The sequence below is a fragment of the Arachis ipaensis genome, chromosome B2 (assembly GCF_059453495.1).
Source record: "Arachis ipaensis isolate K30076 ecotype BB chromosome B2, ASM5945349v1, whole genome shotgun sequence".
Classification (NCBI taxonomy): Eukaryota; Viridiplantae; Streptophyta; class Magnoliopsida; order Fabales; family Fabaceae; genus Arachis; species Arachis ipaensis.
The window spans coordinates 11,365,457-11,376,902 of NC_142437.1; the positions used below are offsets into that span (position 1 = coordinate 11,365,457).

Genomic DNA, 11,446 nt, shown 5'->3' on the forward strand with positions numbered 1-11,446 from the left:
AGTGTTCGAGACCGGGCCGGGTCTTCGGGCCGGGCCGGGCCATGCACACCCCTACCACCAACATTTCTCCATACTAAGCAGGCCCTTCAATTTCTGGTCTCCAATGTCACCACACACTTAAAGGAGTACTACATTGGCTCGCATCTAGAGCCGTTAAAATGGGCTAAATCTATCGGACTAGTTCATTTGTTCATTTAAACGAGAAAATTTTGTCTCTAAATTTAAGTCCATTTAAATTTCGGGTTAAACAAACTGATCCAATAATTATTCTAAAAAATAGTATAAACGGGTTAGTGTCATAGGCTAAAAGACCAACTTGTTAATTTTTTTGTATTTTTCAAAAAAAAAAAAATTAGCCAATATTTTTCCTAATCTAATTTGAATATTCAACCCATCAACTAAAAAAATATTTTTGTTAAAATATTTTTTAAAATATAAAATTAAAAAAAAAAAACATAAATGGACCGGCTCCTTTTAACCTATTGGACTTGTCATAAATGGTCTGAAATAAAAAATTATAGTCCAAGCAAACTTATCCACAATTAAATGGAACTTAGATCCGCAACGGATTAGTTCTTGACCTGTCGAGTTAGGGGATACCGTGGGAAACAAAAAAAAAACATTACTAAAAAAAGAATGTTATAAAAGAGTAAATTATTCAATTCATATTTTTTAAAACATAATTTACATGGATATAAACAAAAAATTAATCCTACAACTAAAATCTTTTTTTAGTAATATTAATTGTTTTCTAAATTATTCAATTCATATTTTTTAAAACATATAATTTAAATGTATATAGATACTAGAAGCAATATTTAAAGTCATAATAATAATACAAATATTAAAAAATATTGGAATCTCTTAAGAGAGTGATGATAAAGAGGATGAGTTATAAAATCAACATTGTAAAGCATTACATATTATAAGTTACTTAAAATAAAAAAAAAATAATTTTTTTTTTATAAAATTACTAGCAAAGATATTTAAAAAATAATCCACATTCAAAAAAAAATATTAGAAGTAGTAATCGCTAACTTAAAAAGCTAACTTTTGAACCGAATCAAGTAGATCAATTAATGTTATTATTTTATTTTAATACTTATATTCTAATTCTTTTCAATGAAAATGCAATCTATTTGTACTTATCAAAATAGTTGATACTATAGATATATGAAGTTTCAATTTTTAAAATAGAAATTAATAAAGATACAACATGCTATGTGCATACACAAAAAATAGTTACTTGCATAAAATATGTAACCACCCATATTTTTAAAAATATAAATATAAATAAGTTATAATTTATTTTATAAATTGGAGTTCCTTATTATTAGAAATTATTTTATTATAAGTGATTGAAAGTAAAAACTTTCCATTTTTTTAATTAAAGTTTCGGTTCGTATTCGCGAAGGCTCAATATTACATAAACATAGCATATAATTAAAGGAATAGAGGTAAGTAGCGCTCAGACTTTTAGTACGATCATGAGGTGCTAAAAGTTAAGGTGTTACAAAATACATATTAAAATATAAAATACACATTGAGAATGAAACAATACAAATATGTATACGCAAATATATAATGACTAATTTTTTATGTATATATATCATTTTTAGTAAAGATAGTCTTTGATATTATATAAATAACTACAAAATTTTTAAATTTTTATAAATTTACAATGTATATTTTTATGTGATTAAATTTTTATTATTTCACAAAATAATTTTCTATTCATATTTGTAATTATGTATTTAAAATTATTTGATAATATTTATTAATTGCTGTCATCATTTATTTGAGTTCGCGTAACACGCGGGTCTCATTCTAGTTATTTTTATTTTGCAAAATTATAAAATTGTTATCTATGTAAAATTGTTGATATGGCAGAATCATATAAATCAATATGGTATAAGTTTATTCTATAATAAATTTGTATCAATTTTTATATAATAAAAATAGATAAATAGATTCTTTGAAAATTTGAAAGGATTTAATTTTCTAACTACAAAATTTTCTACATTTAACATCTTAAACAAGTATTTTTAGCTGAATGCAATATCTTTGTTTATTCCGTTACCCTTATATTTATTTCTCTGATATAATGACACTCAGGAACATCTTGTTCTTGGCGATGATCACCCAGAGCTGGAAGTTTTATGGCTTGGTAAAATGCATATGCCAGAGGGCTACTACTCTGGTTTCAATTTGAAACGTTTGGTGGTGGAAGGATGTGAATTCTTAACAAGTGCAATACTTTCATCTCATTTACTTCCTTTCCTTAATAATTTGGAAGAGTTGGAGGTGAGGGGATGCAATTCTGTTGAGGCAATATTTGAAGTAAAAGATACATCAAACATGATTGTTATTCCTTTGAAGACAATGATTTTGGAGAACCTTCCAAGTCTGAGGCATGTTTGGAACAAGGATCCTGAAGGAAAACTCAGTCTTCCTGATATGGAGAAGGTTACCGTTGATAAATGTACAAGGATAAAATTCTTGCTCCCAGAGTCAGTTGCCAAGGGTAACATTCAAAGGTTAGAAGTGAAGAATTGTGCTGAGTTAGTTGAAATTGTTACAGGAAATGAAGTAGCCAAAGAAGAAGATGCAAACAAACAGGTTAATATCTTCCCTAAGCTATCCTGTCTGAATCTGTGCAATTTGCCAAATCTGAGCTACATCTGGAAAATTGGGAACAAGGATCTTAAAGGAAGTCTCAGCCTTCCAAACTTGAAGGAAGTCACTGTTATTGAATGTGAAAGCATAAAGAATTTGCTCCCAACATCAGTTGCCATGGGTAGCATACAAAAATTAGATGTGAGGAACTGTGTGGAGTTGGTTGAAATTGTTGCAAAAGATGAAGCAGCCACCAAAAAAACAAATAAAGAGCTTACTATGTTCTCTATGTTAATGTCCTTGACTCTGAGGAATTTGCCAAATCTTACACACATTTATGTTGGGAAGAAAATTCTAAATTGGCCGGAGTTAAGAGAGTTGGATATTTATCATTGTAAATTGCTAAAGAATTTTGCACCTGATAGTAATCATTCAGCTGGGAAGGTATGAAAAGCTCCTGTCTTAACAGTATTCATAAATTTTCTAGTCAAGTTGATTATATGCTTATTTCTCATAGAGTACATGTATAGTTTTGAATAGACTTTAACCTTTTTATGAGTAATGCTAGATAACCAATTTTTTTTCCATCAATATCAGTCAACTTTTTTAAAATGATTTTGTTTATCCAAAATTCTAGACCCTAAATTCTAAATTATAAACCTAAACACTAAAATTGGCTAACTTAAAAAGTTGGTCTGCTATTATTTCTCTTATTTAATTTATCATATATATATATAAGCAGGCCATACATACGTGCCAAAACTGCCAATCCAAACAGTTTATCTCTACTGAATTTTCAAAATCCTCATAAATTCATGGTCCTAGTGTAAAGAATATTAAGTCATTCATAATGAGCCAAATTCATGTGTTGCCGATTTTGATCTCCTGTATATTTGGCAGGCTTAAATGTTAGATGAATGAAAGACAGATCTTTTAACCTGTAATCAAAATCATAGTGCTATTTTGACTTTAATTTGAATCCTACAGGTTGTTTCCCCTGGCTTAGAGCAACTGTCACTGGACAAGGAAGGTGTCATGATGATTGAGCAAGGACTATCTAATTTGGACCTCCAAAACATAAGATGTCTCACACTGCAGGGCTTTAATGATATTGATGAGTCAGATGCATTTCCCTTTGAATTCTTTTCAAAGGTGCCACTGCCCAGAATTGAGATGCTTGCGGTGGCTGATAGTGCTTTCAAAGAGATATTCTCCTCAAAACTTCCTGACACAGAAAACTATGCTAAGATCCTTTCACAGCTTAAAAAGTTGGAGCTCAGGAATCTACAGAAACTTGAATCCACTGGGTTAGATCTTTTGCACACGTGGGTGGCCTCCTCTAATCTGACATGGCTGAAAGTAGAGTGTTGTGCAAGTTTTAAGTGTTTGTTCACGTCTTCAACCGCCAAATGTCTTGTTCAACTGCAACATTTGCACGTATCCAACTGTGAAGCACTTGAAAGTGTAATAGTGGCTTATCAACCGGATGATGATGAGGTCATCACATTCGAAGGGCTCAAGGAACTGTCTCTTAGCAAGTTACCGAAACTCGAGAGCTTCTACAATGGAAAGTCAACCTTGAATTTTGCAGGGCGTGCCCAAGTTTCAATCAGTCAATGCAAGAGCATGAAAACTTTCTCACATGGTGACGTGAAAGCTCCCGACTCATGGATTGTGGAGATAGACGGAGTTCGTTTTTCGGAAGATAATCCAAATGCTATAGTCAAATCAAACTTTGGGAAAATTTAGTAAGTTTGGGCAGCAATCATTTAAATCAAACTTTGGAGAATTTCGCTTCTCTCAATCTTAATAATATTTTTACTTTTAGCCAATATTAACATAATTCTTTATGAAATTTTATTTTCAAGGTTCTCTAGGACACCAAATGCAACATGAGGATATAAGTGGATTCCATCTTGGCAACGAATATTCAGGAGAAAAAAGAAAAGGATATTTTTCTTTTTCTTTTTCTTTTCTGCTTGTGTTGTGTGCTTTGTATGAATAAGTTCTCTGTATTACTATGCAGAAAGAAGTGTAGAACACCTTTTAAGTGGAATAGCTCTAAGTGTGGTTTATGAATAAAATTATATCTTGTATTCTTATACAGGATGTAATTGTAAGGTGTGTGGTTTTTATTTTAAGTTATTGAAAGCACTAGCGCATCTTTATTTATGAAAGTGTACTGTAATAATTTTACATGATTGAAGGAGTGTGGTTTGTGTCAAAAATTGTGAAAGATTATTATAAGAAAAGAGTTGATAATGGCATGTAGATACAGTTCTACATAAGACCATTTTCATGCATAAGGTTGACCTTATATTTGTATTAAATTTAATTATTTTATTGGTTCTTATAGTTTTATCAAATTTGTAATAAGATTTTTATTTTTTTTTTAATTAAGTTTTTACATTATTTTTAATTTTATAATTAGATCATTTTTGTATCATAAATATTAAAATTAACGGAATATTTTTTTCAAAAAATATGTGGTAAAAAATTTATTGAAGTTTTGATGGTTCTAGATGAACTTGAGAAAGGGGTTGAATCAGTGACGGATCCAAAAAATTTTGATAGTAGGGGCAAAATATATATAACATTATAATAATTTTTATAATAAAAATATTACGTTTACATAAAAAAGTAGCTATCAAATTATCTATTATAAATTTGTGTATAAATACATATATCATTTAACTTATTTTAAATATGTATTTTGTATTTCAAAATTTATATTTTAAGATTTATTCTGTACAAGTGATTATTTTATGTCTACGTAGCATAATTATTGTTATAATTATATTTTGTTATTGTAAAATATGATTAGGTTTCAAAATATCTAATTACAAATTAAAATACTAAAATAGTAATTTAAATAATAACATATAATTTAAAATTTAATTTTTTATATTTCATATTTTGAAACTTTGACAATATAATTAAAATGTCTTTTTTTTGTATATGTCATTAAACAATCATTTAAAACTCAACTTGCATACAAATTAGCTCTTGATGATATTCATAATTGAAAATATTCATTCAATTAGTGTAGTTATTATAAAAAAACTAAAGCTAATTTTAAAAGAAGAAACACAAATGGATAGATAATATTCTTTCGAGTCGATCTCTAAAAAAGAACACCAATCTTATCTTATTTAAACTTAAAAATTGATCATTATAATGGACCTCTAATATGAAGTTTTCAAATTGGCTATTAAGTGTCAAAAGTTGAATAAAAAATTATTGTGGGGTCAAATTTAATAATTTAGTGGGGCAAATAAATATTATTATTATATACTACTCAATAAAATTCCAAATTATAGTGGGGGCGCTTGCCCCCACACCCACATGAGTGGATCCGTCCCTGGGTTGAATCAAGTTAGCTTAAAATTTAGAGTTTCAAACTCTGTTGCAGTGGAAGCTTAAGTTGCAGGAGATTATTTGAAATTATCTCATACGCAGAATATTAAAAGAGCAGAGAAGAAGAGAAAGGGGCTAGCATGTATCCTGGTTCGGATTCTCAGTACCATGAATCCTACGTCCAGTCTCCACCACAAACCATGGTGGAATTTTCACTATAATCCTCAGATTACATACACCAATACTTATTGAATTACTCCCTAATTCAACTAGTATCTACCCCTAAGCTTTCTTCACCAAAGCTTAGGAACCCCAAAGTGCTAACCCAACTTGGAAGGGGAATCTACACAGATTCAATTCTCACCAAGTGCTAACCTAACTTGGCAAGGGGAACTAATCCTAGTTCATAAGCCCAAATTACATCAAAAAACAAACAGTGGCTATTTTGCATCACTCTTGCCTTTTCTCTCTTGACTTTTGATCCTCACATAATTGCCTTTTTCAAAACAGAAAATAACGCAAGACAGCCATAACACAAAGATCAGAATTAAGCTTGAGTAGGAGAAAAAGATTCCAGCTCAATGTATGAGAAGGTGCTCTGTATGTGTGTTCTCTTTTTCTTGACTTGAAATGGTGGAGTGAAGCTTCCTTTATAGAATCAGTTTGCTCTACCATTTTGTTCTTCCTTGCCTCTTCCAATTTCTCGTACCATCAACCCGTTGGAGCTGTCTCCTATGGCATGCAGTCCTTTTTCCATCCTGCTCCACTAACGCTGCTTGTTGGAGGGTCTGATCCACCAACCTCTGTTGTCCTTGGAGTTGTTGTCTTCCTTGGCATGCAAAGTGTTTCCATATTTGAGCCATTCCAACTGCTGTCCATAGCTCTGAGTTTTTGTTTAGCTCTTCCAAACTTTACTTGTGATCTTCTGCATTTTTGATTTGCTGATGTCCTTATGTTTTGTTGCTTTGCTAGAGCCACAGCTGTCCTTGTTGTGTTTTTTTTTTTGTTCCAGCTGTCCTCCTTTCTCCATGATGAAGACAGATGCCCATTTTTCACTTTAGCCAATGCATAGCCTTCTAGTTTTTGCTGAACGGTGCTTATTAAGTGCCTTGGGCTTATGCATTGATTTGAAGCACTCAAGGAATACTTAAGCAACATTGTTGGGCTGAGAAAAGGATAATGGACCCATGTTGTGTATCACTAGAAGTGGCTGATGCACTATGAAATTAGACATTTTGAGCCTGCATCACTAGCACCCACATTAGATAATATTGGGCTTTTAACCCAACCAATGTTTGTCATCATTTGTTTGTCCAATCATCAAACTAAGCTTAACAAGTTCTAAATTGTGGATACTTTTAATTTATGAAAAAAATATTTTATTAACTCTAATATTTTTTAGATTGGTAAGAATCTAATTATAAAAATTAAAAATAGTATAGAGATATAATTAAAAAATATAAAAATTGGGAGGACAATATATTTTTGAGGGTTTCATCACAGTAATACTTTACATCCATTGTTTCCAATTTGGGTGTCTTCTCAAATATTCAATTAGATACTCTGCCCATCATCATCAAAAAGGTAAATTAGTTTATTCAAACTCTCAAGATTTTCATCCTTACATTTTCTCAACCATGAACTTAAAGCTTGAGTGTGTCTCCAATACAGAGTCAAATTTTCTATCTTGGAAATATCATATGACAGAAAGAGTTTATAAGTATAAATAACTGTTTTGAAGCTTATGATTATAAATAGTAATGGTGTACACAGGTCTGGTTGAGTGAGGCTAGTACAACGAGAGAAGTTTTCATCTACAAGCCAAAGTTCCAACAGTCCAAAGTTATGTTGCCTATCATTATTTAGTTTTCAATTGGTCACTTTTTTCTTTCTTTGGCTGTAAGATATTTATGATTATAATTTAAGAAGTTAAATTAAGAATTTAAAATGATATGCACTCTTTTCAAAATTTATGATCTTATTGAGAATTGTATCATACATAGAATGTTGTTACATTATACATTGAAAGTTCCACCGAGGTTTTATTTCTGCTCGGCCTATGTTAGTGATGCCTCATTAAAACCTCAAATGCTAAAACACTAATACCTACCCAAATAAGAGGAAAAAGAGTACCCTCACCAAACATAATTTAAGTAATAATCATCACGAACAATTCACAAACATTTTCTATGTGATGCAGTGCCAATGATCATGCAGTCTCTCCTCCTACAAATATCTTTTGCGTCCAAGAAGTTGGCACCTTTGGCTCTTCCAACCATTTCCACACATTCAGCAAACCAGTCCCATCTCCAGTGAAGAAGAGTCCACCAGGACCTATCTCAAAGGATCGAACTTCTCGTCTTGTAAATATTCGACCTCTCTCTAAAAACCCGTAGAAGCAGGCACAGTAGGTAGCTAAAACAGCAAGAAAAAACAAGCCCCACATAACACAGACATTGCAGCAACAGTAGCAAGACAATTAGATGAAAGCTTGATGGTTACTCACATTGGCAATTCATACATGCGAACTGAATTGTCTTTGCACGAGCAGAACAATATTGGCTTGGCGTCTGCAGCAGTCATCCCATATAGTTCAAGAATAGCCTGTAATAAAAATAAAAATTGGATAAACCAATCACCTCCTTCATCGATAAAATTAAAATATCAACTCAAACATATTTGTACAGAAATGTTAGTGGTTAAACAACTTACATTTTCGTCAGTGTGAGTGTATGCCACTTTCAGAGTTCCCTCCTCAGTGCACACCCAAACATTGACTGTGCAATCATATGAACTCGATAATAATTAATCTTCCCAACAAATAAGTGATGTGACTACATCGGTATGCCCGTTAAGTGTCATTGTGCACTGTAATGTATCGAGGTCCCACACCTATAGATAGCAGAGTAACAAATATCTCAGACCCACTATTAGTTTAGAAAAGAGAATGAAACAAACAGTTGCATGTGTATACCATGAAGACTGATCATGACCATATTATAAATCTAAAAGCTTTGCATGAAAACATATATCTCATGTTGAAATAAATAAATACACAAACTGCTAGTTTACAGCAAACAGTACCTTGATGCTATGGTCCATTGACCCAGAATAAAGCATCTTGTAGCATCCAATAGCAAGACAAACCACCGGTTTAGTATGACCACTTAGTGTTGCAACCAGTTCGAAAGGAGACTCAGGTTTGGGATCAGAGCTGTATCTCCAAGCATAAATAACACCATCCTGCAATTTAAATAAACAGATTATTTTAAAACTAATAGACAACAGAGCTAGCTGAAATGTGACAGTTCTGATCAAACAAGAACAGTAGCAAATGGCTAACTATAAACAAAGGTTGAATTACAACAATCTTATTTACCTCTGCTCCAGCAAGGAGGATATCATTGCCAACATTCAAGGAAAGGACTTGCCTTTTAGGTCCATCAAGAGTAACATCTGCACCCGTCTGAATATTCCATCCCTTAACAACAACCACAATCAAATTATAAATTTGCAGTTAAAGCTCCTATACATAAGATATCATTATTACAATAAAATAAAAGAGGAAGTGTGAGCTTACCTTCACAGCATTCTTCACGCCGGCAAAAATCCATGGGCCCTCAGATATGAGCGAGGTAACTTCAGAATTAAGATGGATCATGTTAACACAATGGCCAGTGTTGCAATCCCATGCCCAAACTGTGCCATCAGTGCTACCAGAATAAAATTTATCTGAACCAGCAGGTAGTGCAATTCAAGTGACAACCTGTCAACAAAATTTGAATATTAGCATAAATGAATCTAACTCAATGGCACTTATTAAGTAATTAGAGTAAACATCTATATCAAATAATAAAAGGTGGAATCAGACATCTATACCATCTTGTGTTCATGAAGTTTTGCAAGTGTAGTAAAACCATCACCATAAAACCATGAATGCAAACTCTGACACAGGTCACCATGCACACAATTGTCAGTCATCCAATATTTACAAATACTGCATGATTTCTCCATAGGAGACTTAGCAACAGTGGCCACTTCTTCCACACTTTCAGTTTTTTCAATGGATATAGCCTTTTGTTCACACTGGGTTGGCATCTCAACAGACATAGCTTCTGATCCACACTCAACAGCCACTCGTGCACAATTTGCTGGCTACTTGAAAGCCTTGGGTGCGCAATTTGTTGGCTTCTTAACAGAGGAACTGGCCATCTTCTCAGCAGACCAATGTGGCTTCTTCGAATGCTTATATGTCATATTGGCATGATAGTATACAGTGGATGGCAATGTCGGTAAGCTATGCGAAAATCTGCAAGGATTTCTGTTGCATCTCCCAGCTAGCCAGTACTTAAAAAACTCAAACAACCCAATCAGAATAAGCTGCAGAATCCATTCCCTCGTCAAAACCCAAATTCTGCTTATCCCCCAATTTTCCATCAACACAATAACACCACTTGAGTATAATACAAGTTATGAACACTACAGAGAAAAGAACTTTCATAACAACAATAATTTACACTCGTTTGATAAGAAATCAAACAAATCCTCTCATATAATTTAATCTTGCTCTCCAACCAGTCAAACTACTGTATCTCAGATGATAATGAAATTAAATGGAACCCTAAAATAAAAATCCTAACTTTCCTCCAGGGAATGGCGTGGAGCTTCGGTCAATCCAATCGGAGAGAACAACTCTTCACTCACATCATCCATGGCAAAAAAGAAAGAGAAAATAGCGCAAAATTCCAAAGAAGGTAGCGTGCTAGGAAGCAAACCTGAGTTAAGAGTAGGATTGAGATCGGAAGGCCCAATAAAACTAATAAGAATTAGAATCACTGAATCAGAGTAGAGATTCAGCGAAGAAGAAAGTGTTTGTATAATAGTGTAAAGGAAAATTGGAAGCGACATGAGGTCCTTTATTTATAGGTTTGGTTGACGGTGGGCAGTTACAAATGTTAAGATTTCAGTGGTTTGGCCGTTTGGGTAAATCAGAAAAAGATTTCATAAGATCAGAAATTAAATGGCTAATTTTTTTTTTTTGTTATAGAGATCTAGGATGTGTTATGTCTAGTTATGAAGCACCTTTTGTTTTTTATATTGGAATAGCAATGGTGTTTTTTTGAAATGTGGACGGTTGGGATGTTATTCTCAAATGTGGAATCGTTTAATTAGAGAATCAGAAATCGGATCGTCCGATTTGTGAGTGGTACAGAAATCGGAACGAAAAATTTCTGTTAAAAAAATGAAAAAAATTTGAGGTACAGAAATCGGATTCTTGGATTTGTGTATCTTCCACACTTTTAAAAAACACTAAACTAGAAGTCATTCCACCTGGTTTAATCTCAAACCTGACTAGTTTGGAGGAATTGTACATGAGCAACATCTCCACTGAATGGGAGAGTCATGACAATGCTAGTCTTTCAGAGTTAGAGAATCTGAATCTATCAAATATTGACTTACAAATCCCAAGCGT

At 32.6% G+C, this 11,446-nt stretch overlaps 2 protein-coding genes across 5 annotated transcripts in view; one reads left to right on the forward strand and one right to left on the reverse strand.

Annotated features, from left to right (window-relative positions):
* LOC107624978 (uncharacterized) overlaps positions 1 to 4,919 on the forward strand; it is a 34,466-nt gene extending 29,547 nt beyond the window's left edge. For 2 of the 3 annotated variants that reach the window (XM_016327482.3, XM_016327481.3), the window contains 3 exons: positions 2,116 to 3,060; positions 3,604 to 4,364; positions 4,485 to 4,919. In XM_016327482.3, coding sequence (XP_016182968.1) covers positions 2,116 to 3,060; positions 3,604 to 4,364; position 4,485 — 1,707 coding nt within the window. In that variant the 3' untranslated portion in view covers positions 4,486 to 4,919. Of the gene's footprint in view, positions 1 to 2,115; positions 3,061 to 3,603; positions 4,366 to 4,484 lie in introns of those variants that run through there. The other variant, XM_088504815.1, reaches the window with a different exon arrangement.
* Positions 4,920 to 7,933: 3,014 nt separating this feature from the next.
* LOC107624979 (zinc finger CCCH domain-containing protein 17-like) lies at positions 7,934 to 11,038 on the reverse strand. Of its 2 annotated transcripts, XM_088504817.1 has the most exons (7): positions 9,853 to 11,037; positions 9,554 to 9,739; positions 9,353 to 9,454; positions 9,058 to 9,216; positions 8,686 to 8,865; positions 8,480 to 8,577; positions 7,934 to 8,388 (listed from the first exon to the last, which is right to left on the reverse strand). In XM_088504817.1, the coding sequence occupies exons 2-5, from the start codon at positions 9,632 to 9,634 to the stop codon at positions 8,779 to 8,781; spliced, it is 429 nt and encodes a 142-aa protein (XP_088360943.1). In that variant the 5' UTR covers positions 9,635 to 9,739; positions 9,853 to 11,037; the 3' UTR covers positions 7,934 to 8,388; positions 8,480 to 8,577; positions 8,686 to 8,778. The 2 variants fall into 2 exon arrangements, with proteins under 2 accessions (XP_088360943.1, XP_088360942.1); XM_088504816.1 differs by having other exon boundaries at positions 7,934 to 8,577; positions 9,853 to 11,038.
* Between the last annotated feature and the right edge of the window lie 408 nt (positions 11,039 to 11,446).

Bases quoted from the DNA above. Each gene is read 5' to 3' on its own strand.
- LOC107624979 (XM_088504816.1), bottom strand. From the start codon at position 9,634: ATGATCCATCTTAATTCTGAAGTTACCTCGCTCATATCTGAGGGCCCA. The intron at 9,217-9,352 runs GTAAATAAGATT...TTTAAATTGCAG, and splicing joins TCCTCCTTGCTGGAGCAGAG to GATGGTGTTATTTATGCTTG. The intron at 8,866-9,057 runs GTACTGTTTGCT...TGCTATCTATAG, and splicing joins CAATGGACCATAGCATCAAG to GTGTGGGACCTCGATACATT.